This window comes from Pogona vitticeps, chromosome 6, assembly GCF_051106095.1.
Source record: "Pogona vitticeps strain Pit_001003342236 chromosome 6, PviZW2.1, whole genome shotgun sequence".
NCBI classification, from domain to species: Eukaryota; Metazoa; Chordata; class Lepidosauria; order Squamata; family Agamidae; genus Pogona; species Pogona vitticeps.
This window is the reverse complement of record NC_135788.1, coordinates 87,153,248-87,180,750: the sequence shown is the minus strand read 5'-3', so window position 1 is coordinate 87,180,750 and position 27,503 is coordinate 87,153,248. Positions and strand designations below refer to the sequence as shown.

Here is a 27,503-nt window from a genome sequence, read left to right as displayed (position 1 = left end):
GTGTCCTCTCCAGAGCATGAAGCCCGGGTAAGGTAATATGGAGGATAGGCTGTTACCCAAGCAGCAGATCCCCCTCTCCACATTGCTGAAATGGTCCAATGGAAAGGCAAGAGCCAATACAACTGGTTCCAGTAATGTCGCAGGAGTTGGCAGAACAACACATGCTGCCTTCGGGACTCCAGCTCCAGATTTTGCCTCGAGGTTAACTCCTGAAGCCTTTTCCATGAGTGGATATAGCCACAAGGCAGTGGAGGTTTGAAATTGGAGTTTTCCTTCTCCTAGATGGGCTGCCTTCCATGGCTGACGAGCCCCACCTACCCGGCCTGCTCTTTAATAGTGCAAAAGTATGATCTGATCCTTAAAACTTTCCTGACTCCCCGGCTTATGCAAATCTCATTGCCTTTCCTATTTACCATACTAAGGCCCAGGGGCCTGGGAAACGCTCTTTTAAATCAGGAAGTCCCACCCCTAGGCCCCACCCCCAGGCCATGTGCTCAGGAGACAAAAAGAAAGCCCAGGAAAAAAAAAACTCAGCAAGGCATCCATGCAAACAGACCTGGCCTTCGCCCTCAGCCCAGCTTCCTAGGGGAAAGCAGATCTGATAATATCCCATGACAAATTTAGCAGGGTTAGATCACTTGATTTGGTATTGCAGAAAAAAAAATACCCCTTGCAGGTTCAGCTGCTCAGTAATACAACTTCTGTTTTTCTAGCACCCGTTATTCTGATATGTGCCTAGTTGTATACATGCATATGTGCCTGTATGTGTTTTGAGTACAGAGGAAAATTATGGAAGAAGAGGGCTAAAAGACCTTAAAAGGATTGTCAAATAATTAATCCCCTGCCTGAGAACAAAATAGTGCTCAGTGTAAAGCATCCCTAACAGATCAGGTGACGCACCTTTCCCATAAACAGCCTTGTACAAAAAAAAATCTAATTAATAGTAAGGAATGCAACTTATGCACACACAAAGCAAATACATTGTGGTAAATATTGCTTTGCCTAAATCTGACAGATGATCTTTACTTATGCAGCATCTGTGCCAGGACTTCTTTTGTGGAAAGTCCATTGTATAGTATCTCTTTTAATTCTTTGGATCCAAGTACTTTTTCTGAAGGCTGTATCTTGTACGTGACTTGAAGACAATATTAATATCTCATGTCAGTATCTTAAAACATGATCACAAAAGTTCTTTTACTTAAGAAGGCATTAAAAGGGACATATTTGGTAAGATGGCTTACAGGAGCATTATTCATTTGACTCTCTGGGCATATGTACTTGTACACAGCTTAATACTTTTAGGCAGGCCTTTTGGGAATATGATATCTGGTAGTCAGAACAAAAGGTGAAACTAATTATCAAAGACATGGAGTAGCCAGGTAGTCTGTGGGAATGCAGCCCTATATCCCTTCTGGGTTTTTTTGGTGTGTGTGTGAGCGGATTCTATTTTAAAACACCCTTTTGACAGGGCTGCAGCCTGCATAGAGGCAAGTTCAAAAGCGAAGCTTGGACCTGCCAAAATTCTCGACTGCAAGGGTAAACAAAACATAATGCAAAGAAGCCACAACTCAGCAACAGAACAATTTTACATAAAGAAGGGCCCAGATTCAATTGCTGCCCCATCCTGTTATTATTCAGATCAGAAGTAAAAGATCTTCTATATAGGCTGTTATATTACAGTCTTAAATAACAGAATTAAGGGTCTCTTGAAGTTCTAGGGAAATATTTTAATTGAAAGTAGGCAACACTGGGTGAGACAGTCCAACAATCAGACTCAGTAAAAAGCCATCATTTATGATACCATTTGGTCTCTGCAAAGTCCTGCTGGTATTGTCATGAGCACAACTCACGGAGAGAGAGAAAATACTCTGAAATATAGCATTTTTAAACCAGCTGTTTTTTAAAGGAGGGGGAGAAGAAGTATATTGCAGACTTAATAGTAAAAATGGGAAGGCTTTAACAAAAAGCAGAAATGTTTAAGATTTCCCCTTCTTGCTCACTCACACAGAAAAGGGACAGGAAACAAGAACTGGACTATAATGTGTTTATCTTAATAATTACAAGATGCAAAATATATTTATTCTTTTTATACTTTCTCACACTCCAAACCTAATCAGACATACAAACTTCAAAAGGGTGGCAGTGATATAGGGAGGGAGGGTGAGCCTCTGCCAAGCGTCGGCATGCGCTCCTTTAAAAAGAAGTGTAAAAGCAAAGCATATGGGCTGGGGTTTCTCCTTCTCTAAAAATCCAAATAGGAACTGGCAAAGATGAATAGCCATTCCACGCTAAGTCCCAATTCAGTTTTAAAGGGAAGAGTCAATTGCACTAGAATCTTTGAACAGCTCTACCAATTTATGTTATCAGAAAAATGAATTCACACAGAGTACAGAATTTTCATTTCATATTATTTTATTTTTTTTAAAAAAAGTCACATACAACAGCTGCTTTTATGCTGAAAAAGAGCTTTGTTGTGGAAAAGTCTAAGGGTTCTGTATCCAAATCTCTTGAGAGTCTGAGTTCAACTAACACAGACAGGATCACTAGAGTAGAATCTGACCACAATCCCAAAATACTGTCCTTTAAGCACAGAACCACTCTGGCAGAATAGCTGCCTTGTCCTTGGGACAGCAGTATCAAAAGACACACAACAGCATCTCCTATGTAGGTTGTTGGCAACACAAGGATAGTAGAGTTTTGCCAGGGAAAGTTCTCTTGTGCAGGAGGAGGGATGAAAATGACCCAGCATCATCACATGGGGTAGTTCAGCACCACATCCTGTTTTGCCAACTCCAGCAACATAGGGTCATCGAAGAACTTGCTGATGCTCACGTCCTCACTTAGTCCCTGAAGGAAAAATAATGGGATGGTGGTATTAGATGGGAGGGAAGGAAAAAGAGGATGCATGTTCCATTGCAGTGAAAAAAACTTAAGACATCAGCAGAGACAACCTCAGTTCTTGGCTCAGCCTTACCTTCCTGCGCCGGGTCTTGATCATAAACTCTCTGGCCAGATGGGGGGCTGGCTGGGGCTCAAGAGGTCGGATCACAATACTTTTGTCCAAGGGGTCACCTGGCACAATCTGGAATGTAAGGAATATACTGTCAGAGAACCTTTGGTGACCAACACACATTGATACAATACATCCAAAAAATATCCATGTGGAGATACTGCTGCATGAATGTAGACATTCTGGAGGTTTCCCCAAAAAAAGCTCCATGGTCATTTGCATAGATTTTGAGAGGACTATTAGGTCTTACAAAACGTCATGGCTTTATCACAGCTTCCAACACAAGCCATATCAAAACATCACAATTTATGTGAAGTCCGTATCCAAGTCTGCACTAGTTGGGTAACTGAATGCTTGCATGCTTCATAAGAATGGGAAATGATGAAGGCAGCAACAGGAAGGGTCTGTGCATAGAACAGCTCTGTAAAAGTTTATTACCCATTTTAACAGAAAGGATCTCGCATATCCCTAGAGCTACTAAGAAGTCAGGAGAAAAGGAGTGGGGTAGACTAAGCAGGAGTTCTATTAGCGGAGGGTCAAGGAACCAAGAGTCAGGAACCCCCGCCCCAATGGATCTTTGTTACCCTCCTATGGCTAATGAAAAGGGGGATCAGAAAAAAAATGTATGCCAGACTAGCAACTCTTTTGCCATTTATCTGGCTTGCACAACTCAGAAAACCAATGTTGGCTTTTCCTGGGGCAGAAAGTGAGTTCTCTGTAGCTGTGATTTGTGACGTAGTGAGTATGCAACTTTAATTCCAAGCTGCGCCAGCCATGCAAATCAGTGGAATTTCCCGTTATTGTGACAAGAAGAGTCTGCCTTGGAATGATCAAACATGGCAGGCTGGGAATCTGATGACATGCCTGAGAAATCTAAAGCGCTCGTGTCTTCCGCTACTCCTTGCCAACAAGCCCTCTGGTGCAACTTACTTGCCAGTGGTGAAAGACGGAGAGTGAAAATGCTTGCCCCTGGGTATGTGTCCTGAGGTCTGTCTCAAATCCAAATGAGTCAATAGCTGGGATGAAGGCTTTGATTGTGTAGAGAGGAGAGCCTGGGATGGGTGCATCTTGGGTCACATGGCCCCTGCAAAATGACAACAAAAGGCTTACATTTCTTCCATGTTTAGTTGCCAAAATGCTAATCACCCAAAGCTAATCAAGGAGATTATCTCTGTTAGAAACCATCTTATTTGTCCTTTCAATCTGGTAAAACCAAGCTATTACAAAGGGTACAAAAACAGCAGCCCCACCTATTTTCTCCCTGGAAATGTGCAGCACTGTACCAGGTGCCCTCGATGGGGAACAATTAACACCAACATGCATTGAACTAAGGGACATGGAAATAAAGGGTGCCATTATACTGGGTTCTTGCCATCTTTGGTGTAAGAAATGGTGGCACAACTTGGACTCTGGCCAAAAGACTTTCTTAAAATAAATTTACACTCATGGCCAACATCAAACCCTAGTTAGTGAAATGGATGGGCCAAAGATAAGACAGATAGCAAATGAAAAGACTATCTCTGTTAACCATAGGACCTATGCAGTCCTTTTCCAATTAAAATAGAAGTACAAAAGGAAAATGGTAAAGGAGGTCGCATTTTTCATGCAATATAATAAAGAAGGTAGTTCTTCATTCAGTGGGATTGTTTCTTATTTCAACAACATAGCAATGGAAGGGCTAATAAACATGGGTATCGCTTACCTTCGCCTGGCCAGGACTGTGTATACTGCAGAGACACAATCCGCAGGGGCCTGGACTTCCACAAAATAATACGGTTCCATTAATCGTGGTGTGGCCTGTGGAATAACAAGAGAACCGCCACCGAGGGGCACTCAGCCAAAGATCTCAACATCTATCCAGCATTTCAGGGAGGGGTTTTCTCCCAGCATAACTGGACATGCTAGGAATTCCACATGAGACCTTCCGCATGGAAAGCATGTGCACTACCATTAACCTACGCCACCCCCGCCTCTTTTTAAAGAAACTCTTACACTGGCCTCTAGCATCTGTGTCAGAAGGGCTGTAATAAAAATAACATTTCAAAAACACATCAAAACAAAAATACAATCAAGGCATAAAAATAGTAATTAAAAACAGCATTAAGATAAGCTGCCCCTTGAAGGGCATTTGAAAAACCTGGGAAAACAAAAAAGTAGTTGCCTGGCACCAAATATAGCTTTGCTCAGACTGCTGGGCTTTGTTATCAAGACAGATTCTTCTTACCATGAGAAAGGCAGAATACACCACCCGCCGAGCTGTTGGGATGATTTGCCCGCCTCCGCGATGCAATGGTTCCTGGGCAATCACAGCATCCAGAATCTTGAATTTCACGTTGCGGATCACTGGGGCAAAATAAAGCACAGAACATAGGAACCAATTACCTTGGGAGGTGGTGAGTGCTTCACTGCTGGAGGCATTCAAGAGAAAATTGGGCAACCATATGTCAGATCTGCTTTGATTTGGATTCCTGCATTGAGCAGGGGGCTGGACTCGATGGCCTTATTGGCTCTTTCCAACTCAATTATTCTATGATTCCGTGAAGAGATGCAAGGTGTGTGCGTACAACCAAGGGACCTGAGAACAGTAATTATGAATCTTCATAGAGCAGGAAACTGCAGATGCTTTAACCACACAGTTTCCCTTGTTGTTCTGGTTTATTGTTGGCTTATTTGAAAGTCTGAGTGCTACCAAAGTGAATTCTCTTGTGGCTTATTCTGGGGCTTTTAGGGGCATTAAAGCCTCTAATCTTCCAAAGTCCTGTCTGTTGCTTTTATTTCCTTTTGGCCTCTGCACAAACAGGAAGCAAACTGAAACCATGTATGGAGATGCTACTGGAATATAACTAATTATGGCCCATAACAACACAATCACTTATACCATAACAACTCCTGCATTTGCTTTAGCCTCTGATTTTGTTTGTGTTCAAGCTTGGTGGCAACGAAATAAGGAATTTCAGTAATTCCCAGCATGAACTGTGGGTTCATCTCTGGGAAAAACAAAACAGCAAGATTTGCTGTCTGCTAGGCAGAGTTCACCAATTAGAGTAACCCAGCAATCTGGAAATGAAACATCCTGAAACTATTATCAGTTCAGATGGATTGTGACGCAACAGTCACAGCTGGTGAAAAATATATGCCTGGGACAAAAGGGGCCTGGTAATTCCAAGGTCTGGGGGGAAAAAAATCCTTAAAGAAAACCCAAACTTACACTCATCACATAGTGGTCCTTCTCTGGTTCCCCACTGGAAACCCTGCACAATACTGTCCTTCACAGAACCCAAAAGGGTTTTATCAACCTGTCAAGAAGAAACACAAATGCAGCAATAGCAGAGTGGGTGAGTTGAGTGTTTGTGTGTGTGTGTACGCATGTGTGCATACACAAACTAGAATACCTGCTACCAAATTTTCCCTTTTGCACATCTACAGGCTAGGAAAGAGAGGGTGGAACACAGCACTGAGGCCAATCAGGAATCTCACTAGCAGTAAGGAGCTAGGGCCACATTATTTCCAGTTCTACACTTCTTCTTTCCTCCTCACTATCTGCCAAGGGGAAACAGCAGGCACCGAGCCAAGTGACTCTTCAAAACATCTGCCTCCTAGTAGACACAGCAGAGAACATTCCAGTGTTCTGGATCATGGGTACAGATGGGCATGAGCCAGAAAACCGGTGGTTCATGGTTTGTGACTAGCCATGAGCCACCAAGAACCCCTGAAAAATCAAACCAGTATGCAATTCATTTTTCCGGTTATACTTTGGGTGGGGCCCCTACCTGCTCCTCCTCCCTCTGCCTCTGCGGTGGGTGCATGCTCAGAGGCCACAGCAGGCTCCTGGCAGGGAAGCAGGAGGCAGTCTCCGAGGATGGCACCTGGGATTGTCACGTTGGAGGCAGTGGCAGGAGCAGGGAGGCAGAGGTGATGGGGGCAGGGGGAAGGTGGGCATCCCTTTTTGTCGAAGCAAAAAACGTGAAAGTGAAAAAAGTTCAGTGTTTTGTTTTGCTTCTGCAAAATGGGTTCATTGAGTTTTTTGGTTCATTGTTTGTTTCATGCCCATCTCTAATGGGATATTAAGAAGTGGGGGGAGGGGAAATGAATCTGATGTGAAACAATGCTTCTTCCAAAACTTGATTATTATTTTCATTTAGTTTCATGATTTATTTCAGCATCACAAGATTAAATACACTTGGATGTGAACGTTCCAAAACTCAAGTCCAAAACTCAAGTAATCCTGGATTAAGAAGCCTTTGATCGCTGCAGCCTCACAATCCACCCCACATTCCTCCTTACCTCTGAAGGCAGGGTGTCATCCACCAAGATGTTTGGTCCAGTAGCATCTGGCCCAAAAGCCCAGATAGAACGGGCAGCCAACAAATCCCAGTCATACTTGGTTTGGAAAAACTCGCCCAGCTTTTTTCTGAAGTGAGAGGAGAAGGGAGGTACATCAAGAGTCAGTCAGCTTAATCTTCCTGCCTAACCATGAATTCCAGCTTAATCCACCTTTCACAGACACTTGATCTATTTTTCCTTTAAGACATTTCTGTTTCCCTTGGCAACCTATCTGCAATTCCCATGATTCTTGAGGTATGGAAGTGTTTTTATGGCTGCAATGTTTTAATCAATTATGTGGGGAGTCAACTGAAAACCTTTACATCAGATAAAAGGTACCCTTAAAGAATCACAAAGCAGATTTTTTTTTCAGAAAGCTATGTTTAGTACATGGGTTCTGTGGTGGCGCTGTGGGCTAAACCGCAGAAGCCTGTGCTGCAGGGTCAGAAGACCAGCAGTCGTAAGATCGAATCCACACAACGGCGTGAGCTCCCATTGCTTTGTCCCAGCTCCTCACCAACCTAGCAGTTTAAAAGCATGCAAATGCGAGTAGATAAACAGGTACCACCTCAGTGGGAAGTTAAAACAGTGTTCCCTAGTCACGCTGGCCACGTGTCAATGGAAACTGTCTTTGGACAAGCGCTGGCTCTACGGCTTGAAAACGGGATGAGCACCATCCCCTAGAGTCGGACACGATTGGACAAAAAATGTCAAGGGGAACCTTTACCTTTTTCTGTATATAAACAAACATGACAGGAGACCTCTGAGCACAACTACTTGTATTTAATAAGGCTGGCAAGTTTTTTAAAAAGTGTTTACATCTACACATACAACTTTCAAACATGGTGGATGGAGCTGCAGTAGTGGAGCCAGCCAACAACAGGGGCCAGTAGAGGGAAGACAACAATCACAAGAATGTAACTGAACAACTAGAGTTGGCCTGCCAGGTCAAGTAGCTGGAGGGAGCAAGGAAGGACAAACAGCTGCCCAAAACAAACTCTTGAGCAAGGCTCATACCTGTTCCATGTTATTTGTACCACTTCATTCTCAATGTCTTCAGCCAGACCTTTCTCCAGAGGCTCAGCAATCATTGTGATCTTATTCCTAGAACAGACAAGCAAATGCCATTTGGCTGAAGAAGTGATGAAAGAATGCCTTCTAAATCAGCCAGAATCCTGTAAGCTCAGACCCCTGTCAAGAGCCACTTGTTTTTCCACTTGGACTTCAACAGATTGTGTGTGTGTGGGAACAGAGAGTTAAAGGAAGGTGACAGAAAGCAAAGGGATAGTCCCTAGGTTTTTTGTTTTGTTTTGTTTTTGCTTTGGCTCACCTATTTAAAGCACGTGGCTCCCAATAGATCACTCCCATAAGAAATGCAGCCCTCAAAGGCCCTGTATTTTTTTATCTAATCTTTATGAATCCCACTTTTGGGAGAGAGATGAGATGCAAATTAATTCAATAAAATAAGTAATCAAAATTCTTCCTGGGTTTTATAAAATGAAAGCCCACTCATGAGCTCCCATTGTGTTATACAGTCGTTCCCACTTTTGAATCTTAATTGGAACAGAGACAAGCAATTCAAAACAGCAACTTTAAGCAAGATACGCCTGTGAAACAATATCCATGAGCCTAGTTTGCCTCTTTTCTAGGTATAACTATGTATGCTCTTCTGCTTCTGGAAAATACACATGGAAGCAAGGCAAAAATAACCTGACCTGTACAGGGAATGTGAAGAGACTGCTGAGGGAGGGTAACTGATAATAGGGAGGGATTTCTGATCATTTCCATGTCACATTTCTTTGCAGTTTAGCCTGAAGTCATTCAGAATGCCATAAATAACAACACATGAGCTTCTGCAGCCCAGGGCTAGTAAGCAGACTGCTGAACAAAATACTGTAACTCTTTTTCTCTTCCATACAGTGTTTGTGCACCAGTAGTTTTTTCGGGGGGGGGGGGTCAGTGGGTGGGGTTTGGTTGGTTACAGTTTCACACTTGTGGCTCACATTTAAGATTCCCCCAAATCTTACTTCTTATTGGGTGTCTCCGCAAAACATTTCAAGGAAGATGTTTCCACCACTGTTTCACAGAAGGTGACAACGGGATCAGCAACCTTTGAAAAAGCAAAGAGGTTGAATTGGTAGAGCTAAACCAAAGGACCACCAGATATTTCAGCTAGAATGTGCACTTGCCAAGTCAACATAAGAAGCAGTCTACTAAGGCAGCCCCTTTTTGTACCTTGATATCAATCTCTGAATACATTTTCCGGAGATCATGCATTACACAATCAAGATAGAGCTCGCCTGTGCCCAAGATCACGTGTTCACCAGATTCTTCCACCTGCATATAGAGGCACAGGATAACATTTAAGAAAACAGATACAATTCTAAGCAATGTATGCATTGCAGTAGCAGCAAGAATGCTGTTTCCAGTTGGGACTCCCATCCCCATCCCGCAAAGCAATTACACACCTTGGTGGTTAAGGACGGGTAGCTCTTGTTGACCTTCCGCAGACCATCTAGCATTTTGGGTAACTCAGAGGGATTTACAGGCTCCACTGCAATTTTGATAACAGACGTGGTGTTGAACTTCAAAGGTCGGAAGATCTGAGCCTGAAACCAAACAGGCACACAATAATGAGAGCAAATGACTAGTAAGATTATAAGAAGTTAACTACCTTCCCAAGTTGAGACAATTCACTAAATGCAAGGAAAATTCTCCTTGCATTACGACTAATGCATCTTTGCCCCTTGGAGGTTGTTAAGCTAAAAATTCTACCACTTATTTTGGTTAAGCTAAGGAGAGTTGGAATTCAGCAATGGCTTGTGAGCAGAAAAAAGAGGGCACTGGAAATGTGATGGATATTGGTCATTGCTTTGTGAGGCATATCAGATCCTGCTTTTGTGTGGTTATTAGTTAAGCTAAAATCAAACCTCAGTTTCCTGGTTTGGAAATAACAGCAGGCTGAGTTTAAAAAAGCTATGGCAGTAACACCTATGATTGTGCATTCAGGAAGAAGTAAGCAAAGGGAGGGAATATACAGACCAGCTATTCATTCTCAACTTAACAAGTCATTATGTACTGAAATTAGATCATTACACATACATTAGTCCTATTTTGGCAGAAAAGCAAACCAGAAAGGAAAATTAGTTACAAAACTTCTCATTCTCATCTCTCTCTCTCTCTCTCTCTCTCTCTCTCACACACACACACACACACACACATCACACTCTTTTGTGTTTGTTTGCTTGTATATATGTGTTTCCCAGCCAGAAAAAAAGCATTCTACAACACTGTTAAAAATGGTAAGAGAGGCAGAGAAACTATGTCAAGCATAGAATACCATCTTGATCTTCTTCCCAAGATAGCAGTAATACTGATTTGGCATCTGTTTCTGATCTACAAGAACTGTGAAGTGTTTGTTGATATTAGGTGCACTTACCTCTTCATTGCCCCTGGGCTCCGTGATGGTGGCTGTCTTCACAATAGGCTGGTCCACACCTTCAATGAGCACCCAGTTGCCAGCAGGAACCCTGTTGACCTCTATGTGATACCTGAAATAAAATATTAATTATGGGAACTCCAATAGTCAGGTCCTTCATTACAAGCAGTACCTAGACTTTCACACAGTAGCAGCTGTAAGCAATCGTAAGAATGTTTCTGAAAGCATTAAGCAGACTTGCTAACCTTTCATCTGCATGGACATAATTTTATTATGTTTCATAAGTGACAGCAAAAACTGTCAATTGACTGAAAAGAGGATTACTTGTGCATGAAAAGTTTCAAGGTCAGTTTGCAACTGAGGCAATGACAAAATGTTACCATTCTTTATTTCTACCACAGAAAGTACCCAGAAAGATGTTATTGAACTCCTATTGCTATTTGTCTAAAACAATTCCAAGAAAGCTGGGTTACAAAAATGAAGTAAGTGGACCGGGCTGAATTTGCATGCAGGGGAGTTCTCTATATATAGCTGGTCATTCAACTCAACTTCCTGAGAATCTGAACCTTTACTCACAAAGTTTTGCAAACTTTTCTCTCTTCAAAGTCTGCAAACGATAGACTTGATTGTGTACAATACAAGGAAAATTTCAAACAATCCAGGAGAAGGACAAAAGAGCTCCAGTATCTTACACAGCAACTTCTTTAGTAACTTATGACCCAGCTGGATTAGTTTTCAAAAGCCACAGCCAGTACAGCCAGTAGTGAGAGTTGATGGGAATTACAGTCCAACCACATCTGGAGGGCAACAACATACTTACAACTTCAATAACGCAAGACAATTCTCCCCAGAATTCTCTACAGAATCTGTATAGATAAAGTTAAAGGTTCCCCTTGACATTTTTAGTCGAGTCGTGTCCGACTCTAGGGGGTGGTGCTCATCCCGTTTTTCAACCCGGAGAGTCAGCACTTGTCCAAAGACAGTTTCTGTTGTCACGTGGCCAACATGACTAAGGAACGCCGCTTTACCTTCCCACCAAGGTGGTACCTATTTATCTACTCGCATTTTTACATGCTTTTGAACTGCTAGGTTGGCAGGAGCTGGGAGAAGCGACAGGAGCTCACTCCGTCGCGTGGATTCGATCTTACGACTGACTGCTGGTCTTCTGACCCTGCAGCACAGGCTTCTGCGGTTCAGTAAATGTAAATATAAATGTGCATGATTTGTTGTTTTCTTTTGGCAAAACTGGCCTACCCAGTGTATGCTGTTTTAAATGGTTTATCTCACATTGATTTAAATTATTTTCTTATCTGTAGCCTGTTCACCTGATAGCATAGGATATAAATACTGTAATAAGCATCCTTTGTATTTGTGCTGTCCTCTGAAGATGCCGGCCACAGAGACTGGCGAAACGTTAGGAAGACCAACCCTCAGTACACGGCCAAAGAGCCTGAAAAACCCACAACAACCATTAGCATCCTTTGATTTGCCCAGCTACGTCCTGTCCAGACCTCCAGCTGCTCCCTCATCCAATCTACTTTCCACCTTCTAAAAAATGTCAAGTTCCCCAAGCTAAGGAATACACCCTTACTTGGGTTCTGTTAACTGTTAACACAGGATTTGTATCTTTCCCAATCTGTTTTTGTCTCTGAACTGATCACCAGACACTGAGAAACTGGATGAACATGAAAACTTAATCAGGTGAGCCATGAGTCAAAGGAAAGCACTTACATCATAGGAAACCATTATTCACTAATGCAGCCTAGTGCCTAACTAGTGATAGTCCTGCTCAGCAGACCCAAACTCTGCAGGTACTCTCAAAAACAGGGGAGATTTTAAGACTGTGGGCTGGGTTTCATACTAAAACAACAAACCTATACATGAGATACAAAACAGTGGCCATCAATGAAAGCCTCTCAGAAGCACCTACCTTGCTACAGAGATCCAGAGACGTCCCACAGTGCAAATCTGTGAATCCTCCTCATCTTCCAGGGTGTAGTTTTCTCCAAGGACCTTAACAGGCTGCCCTGCATGGATGGTCCCACTTAACACTCTACCAAAAGCATGGAACTGGACCCCATCATCTGTACTGTACATCTTCGTGGTGTGACACATGAGCGGGCCCTTCCCAAAGAAAAGGTTTGGCCAGTGTCAGTTTTTTTGGAAAGAATGGTCTTAGTATGTAACTTGTTTGGACACAACCAAGCAACACAGAAAATCGTAGCCACAATTCAAAAGAAAACCAGTTGTTTCACAGATTTTTCTTCAATGAATCCCAAAGCTGTCCAAAAAGCTTAGAAAGCTCACTGCTGACAGTATTGGCCTAAATGGGTGTTTGGTTTAATTCTATAAAAATAGATCTGTTTATCCTGCCTGCCTCTACAAATCACTAGCGTCTTCAGCAAAACCTAAGGACTATAATTTTCCAAGAGTGTTAAGAATAGCCCTGTGAGATATACAAAGCAAACCAGATATATATCAGCCACATATACTGTTCACAGGCTTGCTTTTTTATATATAAAGCAGTGGGTGGTCTGATTTTATTCCAAAAGAGAGGACATCCTCCTCATATCTCTATGCCAGTGGTTCCCACCCTTGGCTAACTGAGGTGTCCTTGGACTGTAACTCCCAGAAACTCTGGCCAGCACAGGTAGTGGTGAAGGTTTCTGGGAATTGCAGTCCAAGAACACTTGGGTTACCCAAGGTTGGGAATCACTGCTCTCTGCTACCTATTGTCCAATCTCTCTTTGATGTCCAACCCAGCTCAAATACCAGAAGGCTCTTCTCAGCCCACTGGGAATCTCATGTTTTCTTGGGTCTACCAGCAACAGCTTTGGAGAACTGATTAATAGTCTTCTGTATTTGACACTGCCATAGATCCCTCTTCAGACAAGTTTACATATTAAGGATACAACAGAATGCAGCGTTAACACCCACCAATGTCTCAATGGGAACAGAATGCAGAGTATTTTAGATAAGGTTTAAAGTTAAAAGAGAAGTGACTTACTGAAACAGCCAGCTTCTATGCCGCTTGTTTCCACATAAAGCAGCATTGTAATTTAGTTGCTTAAATCCTGTTGTGCAGTTATGCAAATGGGCAGCATTTGAAAGTACATTGTTGTAAGTTAAGAAATCTCTGTAGACATTTGTTGTATGCTGCTGAGTCATGCAACCTGGTACATGGCAGAAATCTAGAGACATTTCTTAACTTATGGCAATCTGCTTCCAAAAGCTATTCCGTATGCGTAACTGTGCAACAGGATTTCAGCCAATATCTGATCTTACTAACTAACAACATTTTCCCTCTACGTCACTTGGGTAAGCTAGGCTGTTGCAGTTCACAAATTGGGTGTGCATGTGAGTTACACACAATACTTACATCAGGGTCACATTCACTCATGGCTTCCCCCAGGTCCGAGTCCACTCCACCTGTATAGGTGTGCTCAATCTTGGTTTTTGCTCCCACTTTTGGGGAGGGGATATGCTGCACACACATATCAACAAAGCCTAAGAGAACAAACTTCAGTTAGATAGCAATACAGTAACTGAAGTAACAAGAGACGGGGAAGTGTCTGCCTAGGACGCTGTTTGGGCACTGTCTAGTGTCTCGAATGACACTGTCAATTCTATCCTTTAAGGCAGATCAACATAGCTCCTCTGTTAATTTAGAGGGATTTCTCAAAATCCTTTAGTCAGAGGCAGTTCACCCCAATGCATGCTTAGTTATACATTGGTTAAGATGAATGAAATCCAGCAGTCACATAAGAGCATTGCTCCGGTGTGAGACAAGGAAAAAAAAATAAAGTTAACCTGTGAATTCTCCAAAAAACTTTTTGCAGACAAGCCTCAAAAGGGGACGGATATTAAGTTTCAGCTCTTCTTTAGTTAGGTGGATTCCCAACTCATCCAGTGTCCGGGGCAGAGTGGTGTCAACATCACCAACCACCTGTTGATAAGAAGAAAGATGAACGGGTAGAAGCTTTAAGATAACCTTCCTTAACACGATGCCCTCCCGATGTTTTAAACTATAAACCTATCGCCATCAGTCAGCAGAATTAACTTGTCCAGTAAAATAAAATTTGGAGGGCACCAGGTTAGGGAAGGCTGCTTTAAGCAGTACAGAAAGGGATCCAGAGGAGATATGGCCAAGTTAGGGCACTCCAGATGTTCTCAGATTGCAATGCCAACAATTTCTCACCAGTGACTGTTAGCTACCGTGTTTCCCCAAAAATAAGACAGGGTCTTATATTAATTTTTGCTCCAAATTAATAAAATTAGGGCTTATTTTCGGGGGACATTATTTTTCATGTACAACAATCTATATTTATTCAAAAAGAATCATGTCATCATCTTCTGGTTGCTGCACAATGGTGAAGGGCGGGCTTTCACTTAACTAGGGCTTATTGTTAGGGTGGGGTTTATATTATGAGCATCCTGAAAAATCATACTAGTACTTATTTTCAGGTTAGGTCTTATTTTCGGGAAAACAGGGTAGGATTGTTGGAAATATATATGGATAATCCTGCAAATAAGCACTCACTCTATTGCACAGCCAGATCCAAGTCTGAATCTAAACATCGTGTCCAGGCAATCTAAATTTTAAACCCAGAAAAGCTGGAATCTGCATTCCATATAAATTATGCAAATTTGAATGTAGTTCATTTCTTTCTTTCCTTTTTTTTTTTTTTTTTTGGCTAATCAGTGGAAAAACAAACATATGAAACATACATATCCTCCCTCTCACCCTCAGCCATCTTTCTGGCTTTTGAAACTTTACATGGTTTCAAATACAACTTTATGTGCATCAGAAACTTCTTTTTTTAGTAAAAACTAAGGTTTTCAGAAAACTCAGTTTCATGCCTCAAATGATAATTTGTGCGTTTTCTGTGGTACCACACATACATCTATTTTCCCACTCAAAAATTCTGGCAGATGGGAGAATGAAACACATTAAAAAACAAAAAACAAAAACAAAAACAAAAACTAGGAAAATCGGGACAAGCTTCCTCTCTTGTACAACTGCATCCTCAAAACAACCCATGTTATAAGAATTAACCGACTAAACCCATTTCCAACATTATCAGAGAACATGTCCTACATTGTGTCAAGAACATACCTGAGCCAATATCTTGTAAAGAGGCTCAAGGATAAACTCCACGAAACTCCGCTGGGAACTGCTGGTTGGGGCTTTCTTAGTGAACTTTCTCCTATGAAACACAAGATGATGTGTTGCACAGTCTTAACAATGGTTTGCCAAGCCTAGCCAACAAGCCTTTTCTGGTGGCATTATCTGAGTGCAAGAAAATGTTTAAGCTGGTATATCAAGAGAGTTAATTTGGGAAAAAAAGAAACAAACAAATCCAAACACTCTTTGTCCTCATGAGGACGAAAAAATGTGGGATATGTAAAAATAGTTAAAAGTAGAAATGTCTGACTTTTTTATCCTATATTTCCTGCAGAACCAGATGATCTGATTTCTGGGACTGCATGCTAGTAGTATGAAATTATTTTTATTAGATATTTTGGGATGACTCAGGGGATGGGGTATACTTGATCTTTTTGAAGCTGAAACTGTATATTTTGAACTTTGGAGACAAACAACATACGAAGCAAAAATCTGTTCCAATTCATAGGTTTGAAAGATGCAAATGAGGTTAGAAAAAATGAAAATTAAATTACATCCACATAAATAGTCCAGAGTCATTTCTTTAGTATATCTCCTATCTGCACAAGATATTAATTGGTTGAAATAGTCACAGGTGTATCTTGTGACAAAGACATTTATGTGTGAATAGTTCACCTTGGAGTACAGAGTTGTCCAAAATAATTAATCCTTTATAAATATTGTGATGTTAAGGTACCTACCTATGAGAAAAAAATATCAATGAAACACTGCTATCAAACACATGCTGCAAGGATAGGAATTTTCAGACCTCTTCTCAGTCTCTTATCTCAGCATATATCTTTGATACTGCATATATATTTGATTTAATATACTGTCTACAGTGCTTAAAATACCCAATTTACATGGTTCAGGCAAAGGTGAAATGGAAAAAGCCTATCAATAAGCAGACAAAAGAGACAATCATGACTTACGTCTTGAGGTTGAAGTAGATGTCTCCCCAGAGCCGTTTGGCAAATTCCTGGTAATTGATGTCCCCTGAAATGAAGAGAGGGAGGTCTCAGTTGTGCAGCTAGCCTTTGAGCAAAGTTTCTACTACTATGTTTAAAGCACACAGACAATTCTGAAAATGTGAATGACAGCTTTACCTCCAATAAGAATTTGCTCAAAGGCTCCACTGTTCCTTTCGCTTTGACCTCAGCTTACCCAACAGAGACCTATTCTGGGTATGTTAATGTTGAAAACTGATACAATTAATTAAAACACTAACAATATGCTTCAGGAGCATATATTGTGGCTACAGCAATCCATGCAACAGACAGTGATCTATCTTTTATCTCTCCCAAGATAATGAGCTTATCACGGATGGAAAGCATGCTTGTCCCATCAAAGCTGGGTCCCTGAATAACTACCTCAACCTGCTCCTGTAAGCAAAATGGCAGCCATTTTTAGTAGGAAAAATACTTTGGACTTGAGGAGACCTTGGTGAGGAATTCAAAAGTTGTCTGCCGCCTTCCCACCTTCCTAATTCTTGTGCTGAAAGGGAAAACCTCCACCTCAATGGACTATTTTTTGTCTGTCTGTCTCTCTTTGTGTGTGTGTCCGTATGTGTGTTGGAAACAGATTCTGCAGCCCTTGCCATTCCTAGTTTTCCTTCCGTCTGCCATAAACACTGAGAAGTTTGCTCTTTTAACTTGAAAGCCAACACACATACCTCAGCACCAAACTCAGGCCTGTCTTCTCATGTAACAGAAAAGTTAGAAATTTTTTTTTGGGGGGGGAGAAAGAAAATGAGACTGGTGGAGACAGGATGCCAAACGGAGAAGCAAACAGAGATAAAACTAGACAGATTCACCAGAGGCTTTTTAAGAAAGCAAGACAGGAAATGGCTTAATAAAAAAAGAGTTTACATCACACAAAGGGACCCACAAGACAAGGCACAGAAAATCAGACTGGGATGAATGCCTTGCTTAAAATCACCTCAAGGCAAAAGCAAGATTAGAATAGTAGGTTCTTCTGAAAACTGCTGGACCTCAACCTGGAAGACATGCTGCTCCTAAAAGAAGCAGCTTGTTTTAGCAAGCAAAAGCTTTAAGGCTTGCTTTCTCTTTTAAAAGCTAAACAGAATGCCTCCCAAGGGCTGTATCTGTGCATGTGTCTGCTCTCTGGGTGTCTGGGAATTTCATTGTATGGGTATACTGTGTATATACTTACAATGACAATAAATAAATAAATAAAAAATAATTCAAAAGACAGCCAGCAGAGAGTTACTTGCAAAAGATTCTTGAGTCACAAGACAGCAAAAGCCTCCACATAATCCTCAGCACAAAAAAGGAGAGAGTTTAACTCCCCAAAACAGGCAGCCAGATTCTCAACAGAACTGTATAGTTCAATAGAAACTATGTGCAAGACAGATAATGGCGGGCAGTGCAGTTGCAGCGAGTTAGTTTTCCGACAAGGCCTTAGCCATTATGATTAAGAAGGACTGAACAGGAACCATTTATCTACAGAGAAATGAAATAAAGAGGTAGACTCAGAGCACTGACTGAGATAACAGATAACCCGGATCCCTAGGTCAGATAGCCCCAAGCAAATGATGCTTATCTGCACAGCCCTATCCCTTCATCAGTGAAAGTCCTCCATAGCTGAGCTTCTAAAGTGTGGTGGAATCTTGAGACCTTGTATATACCGGGTATATAAAAGCTGTGCATCCTACAGCTCTGTGCTGGCCAACCTCAGGTAACCCCAGTGTTTTTGGACTACAATTCCACTACCAGCTGTGTTGGCCAAGTGACTGGGAGTTGCAGTCCAAAAATACCTGGGTTACCCAGGGTTGGGAACCACTGCTACAGGTTACTCTCAACACAGATGGAAATACAACACATATACAGGTGCAAAGTATGGCTAGGTAACACCGTACATTTCAGCATTTCAGAATGAGTCAATCAAGAGCCAAAATCTCCTAATGTGAACAAACATTCTGGATGACTCTTACCATACATATCAGCATAAATCTTGGCAAAAGAACCCAAAGTGAAACAGATGCTGTACTGCGAGCTGGCGAAACAAACATTGCCCAGGAGTGGAGAGAGGATGAGGTTCTCATCTGTGGAATACATGCTACAAACAAAGAGGCAGCTTTAGTTAGGATACCTGTTTCTTACATAAAAGAGGGCATCAACAGGAGATAAGACAGACTCAAACTTTTTAAGTCAGGCTGCAAACTCTCATCAAGAAATTTATTCTTGTGGACTAACTATAATCAGGTAGAGCCAACTTTATTCAACAAAACTAAGATTTAAGGGCACATTTATTTAGTTCATTTTAGTTACGACAGTAAGAAATAAAATAATATTAAAAATAAGCAGTGGATTTTGCTTACTCAATTGCTAATTTGATTACACTTCCTCAAGTACTGCCCAACAACACTCTTCCTGAGGTTTTGTTTTTTCCAACGTTTAACCAATTATACTAATTAATTAGTTGCATGGAAATAATTTCCATTTGTTATCAAAATCTCAGTTCCTTAATTGATTAAAATGATTAGACCTGTGTGATAATCAAACACACATACACACACCCCTGGGCACTGTTAAAAATAATCTGACAGGATGACAGAACTAGAAGTCAGGTTCACAGAACTTCTAAAGTTAAGGTCAGTGTCAGTTAACTGACATTCATCACTGTGGGCTCTGATGTTGCTAAATACACATTTAGGAGAGAATAGTAGATTCCTACCACCCCATCTTCCCTATAAAATTAAATCACCTGTGGAACTGCCCAAATCTGGTCAGTTTTAAGGAACTGAATGAGAAGAGTGCCAGCTTGATTGTGATAGTACAGACCCGGCTTGTCCATGTCACTCAAAAACATGTTTCAAGTATTGATCTTTTTATACCTGATTAAGCCATTCACTTCATCTACAATGTGCCGCAGTTTGTAATAGGCATCAGTAGGAGGAAGCTTCAGTTCCAGGATCAGGCGGTCAATTTTGTTAATACACACAGTCACTGCCAGTCTCTCTTGCACTGCATGCTTGATCAACCTCTCGGTGTTCAGCATCACCTACAGGGATATATAACAGAAGAGTGTGCCAGGTGGGGCGTGAGGAATCAGGCACTGACCCTTCTCTGCTGGGCAAGCCTGAAGTAGCATCTGTGTTGAGACACCCACTAGCTAAAAGTTTGCTTTTAGGAAATATGCTTAAACAGAGCATTCTTTTAAGCCTGTCTGATGAGCGTTGAGGAAAAAATAGAGCTTTTTGTCACTTGGAAATATCAGAAGACAAGGAGATAGGCAGATTAAATTTATATTACAATAGCATTTAGGCCTGTGCAAAGATACAGACAGACATAAAAGGGACACTATTAAAAGGAGGAAACTGTAGTGTAGTGAGAAAAACACTGTTCTCCACTGCTTCTATTTGGGGTAATCTGGAACATTTTTTCTCTTACCTATTAATCACTGGTTACAATAAAAGGATAAGAGAGAAACTCTGATTAAAAAGCAGTTCTTTACATTTTTGTTTTAACTTTCAATACATCAAGATCAAATATACTGGAAAGCATAAGGAGGACTTAATGATGGAGTGTGTGTTGCTCACTATTCATTGTTAATTCAATTTATTTAAAGAGGGGATTGACATGTTGGCATTGTCAATTTGTAACATCCTCAGTAAAGTTTATGACATTATTTTAATTTAAAATATTTGTATATTGCCTTTCACGAAAATATTTTTAATCATATTTCAAATGAGGGTGACTATTAACAACAATGTCATGAGGTCCACTATCCAATTGATGAATTCAACTCCAGTCCATAAAAATAAATGTGACAGTTTTTATGAATTATATAAACCTTCAAACTTCAGTATGGCTGCAGCTACAAGGAGACATTGCAAAAGAATTGCTATACTTAAAGGCCTTTTCTGACAGATGCCTACTGAGCCTTCCATCAAAACCTCCAAGAACAGAGATTTTATGAACCTCTCACAGACTATGGAATTCTGCTATTGCACAAATTTCTTCTGAATCTCAATATGACTCGTTTTCCTGTCAATTAAATCTGCTTCCTGGACTATCCACAGCAGACAATGTCACCAATTCCTCATCTGTCCGTTTTAAACATCCTCATTCCAAGTTCTCATCATTTATATTCAAAACGTCCTGGTTTCAGAAGCTGGCAAAATCTAAGATATCCTGATAAGAGTTCTGAATGAAAGAAACCCCCACTCTTTGAAATAATTCTGATGGCTAATATACTGTGCAGTGCTTTATTTTCCACTAACTGGAAGTAAGTTCCAGCCTAAGGAAAAGGGTACACACATGCTATACTCACCCCCTCTGCAGCATCAATGAAGAGCACCACGCCATCGGAAATGCGAAGACCTGCTGTGACCTCATCGGAGAAGTTTACATGACCTTTAATTTTTTTTGGAAAAAATAACCCAACAAAAATGGAAAGTCAGTCACAGCATGTTCATCACAGACAAGGGGGTTAACTGGAGCATGAGAAGCTAATCCTTGTGTCTGTTGACCTGCTGTGGTTCACAAGTTCCTAATGCTGGCAGCCAAAGGCATTCTTCCCACCCCACAAAGGAAAGGAACTGCTGCCAGCAGCTACATGCCATGTGCAGAGTTTGCTGACTTTTTCAGTATGCAACAAATTCATCGGAACAATAATCTAGTACAGCTTTTCAAAATGATGGCAGCACTGCAGTTTTCACAGTACTTAGCTACATCCACAAATTACTTCCCCAGAGAAGAAGCCTATGTGTTCAAACTGAAATCACAAGCAGAAGCTCAGAAAGCGTGCAGGATACAAATCGCACAAAGAGATGCCAGGCTCTCAGGTTCGCATGGGTTTATTTATTTAATTTATATCCTGCCCATCTAGACCGAAGTCTTGCATGTAGCTATTTTATATTAAGGGAGGAGATGAACCATGTGCTCCCACTCCAGCAAAATGTTTTTCTGGCAAAAGAAAACTGCTGCTTCTAGAAGCTTTTACAGTGGAAACTGCCTATAAAACATGGCATAGCCTCCCCCTACCCCTCTTCACAACAGAAAGGGAGCATTTATGAAGCCAGGAAGTGGTTCCAATCAAACATGGCTTTGTTTTTTGCACATAATGGCTAAAACTTCATTTTCTGAAATCTCCAGCATGATCCATACAGCTATTTTGCTTGGAATTGGCACTTTTTCTCTCAGTATAGATCACAGAATATATACAGGAAACCCATATGTGGCTATCAGATTCTGCTGAGATTTCTACACTGATAGCATAACTGCTTTACAATTACTATTTTAGATGGTTCTCTTTTTAAAAATATCTGTTTAAAGCCCCTTCACTTAATTTTCCATGGGTTTATCGTGGGGGTACAGATTTCAAGGCCCGCTCAACTCACCAGGTGTGTCCATGATATTGAAAAGAAATGATTTGCCCTTGGTGTCAGGGAGAACAATGGTCACTGGTGTGCTCTTGATTCCAACACCTCTCTGAAAAGTAAGCAAGGTGTAAAATGGGGGCTGAAATCACCTGGGAATAAGGAACATAATGGAAGAGGCTCCATAATGTGGAGGAGCAAGTAACGGTCAAGTAGCAGTAAGTTACATACATTCCAAAGACAACACCACTAACACATTAACCACTTTATTTGACATGAAATCTGACATCATGAGGAACCAGATCCAGAAACAGAGAAAGATCTGAGGATTCAAGATTTCTTGTGATTATTCAAACAGCAAAGCTTAGTATAAATATTCAAAGAGACACAGTGCTTACATTTTAATTTAATTTTATTACTTTTTTCCTTCCTTCTCTTTCTTCATACATTGCCTAATTAATACACAGGATCTACTGCACAAGATGTGGTAGTGGCCTCTCACTTGGATAACCAGTTGGGGTTAGACAAATCTATGGGGACTCGTTTGTTACTGTGGCTATTTTCAAAGTCAACACACTATTAACAAGAGAGGTGTCTTATTGCACTCATTTACCAAAATCTGGTGCACAGTTTTATGTCTGTTTTGTTCCTTCTGGAGCCTCATTCATGAATACATTTTTTTAAAAAAATTGATTAACTCAGAACAGAACACAGGAAGGATGTGAAGAATCAGACTCTTAAGACTTTCAAAAGGCTGATACATTTTAAAAAACTGAATGTGTTTACCTCTTGTTCAGTGAAGAGTATATCCGTATAGCAAAGCTGGAAGGAAAACAATAGTAAATATCTCAGAGGACAGCTTACAAAGGTGAAACATTTTGATCTACAGTATCTCATTTTAGATTTGCTCTTTTAACTAAATGGTGAAAATTTGGGGGGACAGGAAGAGAAGCCAGGAGCCACCATGGGTGCTTCGGGGGGGGGGGGGAATCAACACAATAGAAGTTTGCAAAAACAATGGGAACAATGATGCCATCGCATTACACAACTAATATACAGAGTTATACAAACAAAGATAGCAGGTCTATTTATGATCTCTTTTAAAATAGAAGGAAATCAGATGATAACCTGCTTGCTAATCCAATGTGTTAATGGCATCTCTATTAATGATCACTGTTCCATGCTAGACTGAGGGGAAGATGATATCAGCCTAATTCTTCCTCACATGGTAAATCTACAATACTTTTCAACTATATCATTTCAGACCACAAGGGAAGGCTGAATGAATGCCTCCATAAAATATATGCATAAATACATTAATACTGTACTACATAAGGAAAACAGATTAGGGGAACAAGTTGTAATCTAGTCTTCTCCATTCAAACTAGTTTTATATATGAAGGGAGTTTTTCTCACCCAACATGGAGGTATTTGTGTCATGCAATTATAACCTAGTCTAGAATGGTAGACAGCTACCATCAGCAAATAGCTGTGTCAGAAATTCTTAAAGGAAATTCTATAGACTGTCCTCTATGATCCCCTGAAGAAATCTTCAAGTTTTAAACACACCAAAATGCATCTGGCTTTTAAACAATAAATATTGTTTTATATTATCTTGAAATGTGTCTCTTCTATACGTGGGCTCTACCAAGTAGAATGGGATTTACACCTGGATTCATCCATTTTACTTTCACTTCACCTCATGTCCTTAGATCTACTGACAGCTTGGATGTAGCTCCTCATACCTTAGGCTTCCCAAGCTGGAATTCAGCCCCTGGACTGGAAGAGATCCCCACCACTGCCATATGAACCCATCTCCAAAAGGATTAGAACAAATTAAGAAGGTAACCTACATCCTGGTCATACCGCTTCCTGATTTCAGGGTGAGTCTGTTCAATCAAACAATCCACAAAGCAGGTCTGAAACGGCACCAGAAAAGCAAAAAAGAACAAATGACAAAGCAGATCAACTCATTAAATGTGCCCCAGCTCAAAGGAAACACGGGGTAGTTTGACTTGAAACTCTGCAATGACTCAAGCTTGATTTTTTAAAAGAACCTTCCAAGAAAAACTGAACCTCCCCACCCTTCCAGGCAACATTATTTGTTAATGCTAACCTTGCCATGGTGCAAGTGTCCACAGAGTGTAACGTTCCGGATCAGCTCAGAATTGTCCATCAGGTCTGCAAGGAAGCTGAGAGAAGAGGAGAGCAGAGAGGAGCTTTTAGTGATTCATATTGTCAAGGAATTTTGAAAACTTTTCATTATCTGACTCAAAAGCACCTTCCTTCATATCAAGCACAATTACCAAAGCAAAATTACTTTTAGAATCTGTGACCTGAAATTGAGAAGCTGTGAATTTAAGCAGCTGGAGAAGAGGGGATGGAATCAAAATCAACCTTATAAAATCAAGGTGGTGGAAGATTTTAAAAAAGCAGTATGCTACTATACAAGGCTACAAACGAATGTATAAATTCAGATGAATAAGATAATTGTTAACTCCTTCATTGTTCAGTTTGAAGTGGAGGTGGGGACAAGAAAGAAGAACAACCAAGCTACATGCTATACTCACTCCATCTCATACACAGTGACTGGCAATGTTTGCTCCATAAGAGAAAATTTCTTGGTTTTCACTGGTTTTATAATAGGTTCTGAAAGAAAGCACAAGAAATAACATTTTTTAAAAAGGCAAAGCTGGAAAGCTGCACTCCATTCAGTGGAACCTAAGAGGATCAGGCATATGCATATTTTTACATATCTCACAGATCACAAATTCAATTCCTCACATCCTTTACTGAAGATTTTCAGATAGTGGAACTGATAAAGCTCCTTGAGTGCTACTATCATTCCCTAGGCTTAGACAATTTGGATTTAGAAGGAAAAACTATTCTTGACCTATACCACTTCAGATTACAAATGTGTGCTTGTATAATTACACCTAACACAATACACATAGAGACACACACCCCTTTGTTAAGACATGGAATTCAATATTTCACCTCTATCTCCTAGAAATCTAAAATATTTTTTTCTGCTTTAGCATTTTACATATATTCTATGTAAAATAGAATTATTTCACAACTTACATAGAAGCATTTGGGCTGCATCATTGTGATACCAATAACATATTTTTAAAACTGGAACCCTACCTCCTAAATTTCTCACCTGTCAGAGGCTGAGTGTCTTCCTCCTGTACTATGGTCTCTACCTCTGGACCATACACCTCCTCGGCTGTTGGATAGTATTTCTTATCTTCATGTAGCACCACATCCATCCCAGGGTGGTCATCATCATGATCTCCCATCTCATCATCATCTTCATCATCATCAAGCTGAAAACAGAATGAAGACCTTCAGTAGGTTTCTATCAACTGCAACCTAGCATGGTCCCAATATAGAACTTGGGACTGATCCCATATGTATGCTCAATATTTGATAAATCATTAATACAACCTCAGGCCTGCAGAAGTTTATGTCACAGTGCACTCATTAGTTATTAAAGCACTTTCCAACTGCTGTGCAACTTGGCTATTTTTCTCAACACTAAGGTTAATTCAACCTCATTTCCCAAAAAGGGATTGAGGTATTGCAATATGGAAACTTAAATTAGCAGTTTAATCAAATAACTGACTAAACTACTTAAGCAACAGACAGTTTAGATAAATTGTTATTTTTAGCAAGATTGGCATGTACTTTAGAAGCATGAGACTTTTACCTCATCAAGATCCTTTGATTCCCGACCCATTTCATCATCGTCATCATCAGAATCAAGTTCTGGGCCGATGTAATTCCCAAACTCGTCATATAGGTCTGTATCCATGTTGCTAGGCCTTGGGGAAAAAAGAAAAACATAGAAAGACACAGGGCTGGTCTCTATTCTGAAAATGCTATTTCTGTAACACTGGATTGCTCTGGCTTTTTATTCCATTTGCCAACTGGCAATTTGATTCACTACATGGCTTTCCCCCTATAATTTCCAAGAAATAGCCTTAATGTGTCTCGTGTCAGGAACACTAAAGGGGGAAAAGAAAAGGCAAAATATTATAGTACTTCAAAGGCTAACAGATTACACTTGCTAGTCAAAATTCTACGGGTACTCTGAAGTTGTCTGACTTCTGAAGAGAATGGGGCATTCTCCCTGAAATGTCTCCCCTCACTCTGCCCACAAGACAGCAGAGCTAATCTAGCTATACATACACCTAAAGCATTTGGAGGATTGTTATACTACTGATCACTCAGCACCTCCCGATCACCCACGCCCACCTAAGATAATACTTCCAAATAATGTTGCTAGAGAATCCTGCAACAGGCTTTCCTCTTCTCAGTAAACAATGCCAGTACAATGGTAAGCAGAGATCATGGGGAAGAGGGAGAAAGAAATGTTTAGTGTCATTACCAGATCAAATAACTAGTTGCCAAAATGGAACAACAATGGCAAACTGCAATTAGCTGCCATTTGATATGTTTTACTGCTGGACTTCGTCCTTTTTATTTCAGTGGCAATGCTAAGCACATACTTTTCTCCCCTCTTTGAAATAATCAAAGATACTTTAAAATGCCTCGATTTAGTTGCTCTGTTTTTAGACAACATGACGGCATGTTGTTACTTTCTTGAGCGCATCTGTTCCTTTCCAGCTATTACCCTGTAGGTTATCTCGCGTGTGCAATTCAAATGGCACAATCCTATGTTTGCTCAGTCTGAATTTTGTGCCTACTGTTCCGTGAGGAGATCTGGGTTCAAATCCTTGCTCAGCGGGGTTTGTTTCCAATAGTAAACCATCCCTTCAGCATCCCACATATCTGGAAAACCCTATTAACGTTGCCATAATTTGGAAGCGACTTGATGAGGAACAACAATTCCTTAAATCATTATCCGTTCCCTCCTGTTTTCGTAATGACCATTTCACCCCTTGGCGGTGAAAAGCATACCGAGACAGACCACACATGCAGTCACATACATACCTGTTCTTCCTTTCCCTCTTTCCCCCTTTTTCTTTAAGTTTCTCTCCCCGTCGGCTCCTTCCTCAGTAGCTACAGCACCTCACTAAACAAGCGCGCGTTGCTTCGGACGTTTCCTTCCCGTCGCATGCGACTGCGACGTTGGCGTGAAAGGTCCCTTCCCGTTTCCTCAGAAGGCGGCTTAGTTTGTTGCCGAAATTTTTCTGCCTCCTTTTTTCCTTCTTCCATTTCAGTGTTGGGGGGGATATATACAGATATTTATCGGCGT

The 27,503-nt window shown here is 40.8% G+C and overlaps 1 protein-coding gene across 1 annotated transcript; it reads right to left on the bottom strand.

Moving 5' to 3' along the window:
• Nucleotides 1-2,394: 2,394 nt before the first annotated feature.
• EFTUD2 (elongation factor Tu GTP binding domain containing 2) lies at nt 2,395-27,393 on the bottom strand. The gene is made up of 28 exons (XM_020797994.3): nt 27,239-27,393; nt 25,992-26,106; nt 25,443-25,608; nt 24,850-24,928; nt 24,396-24,471; nt 24,133-24,198; nt 23,066-23,101; nt 22,301-22,391; nt 21,232-21,314; nt 19,793-19,959; nt 18,890-19,014; nt 16,869-16,932; nt 15,889-15,979; nt 14,583-14,718; nt 14,152-14,279; nt 12,703-12,896; nt 10,773-10,884; nt 9,802-9,942; nt 9,569-9,670; nt 9,361-9,443; nt 8,351-8,437; nt 7,295-7,421; nt 6,219-6,306; nt 5,235-5,353; nt 4,713-4,807; nt 3,941-4,094; nt 2,975-3,082; nt 2,395-2,847 (listed from the first exon to the last, which is right to left on the bottom strand). The coding sequence occupies exons 2-28, from the start codon at nt 26,094-26,096 to the stop codon at nt 2,752-2,754; spliced, it is 2,919 nt and encodes a 972-aa protein (XP_020653653.1). The 5' UTR covers nt 26,097-26,106; nt 27,239-27,393; the 3' UTR covers nt 2,395-2,751.
• Between the last annotated feature and the right edge of the window lie 110 nt (nt 27,394-27,503).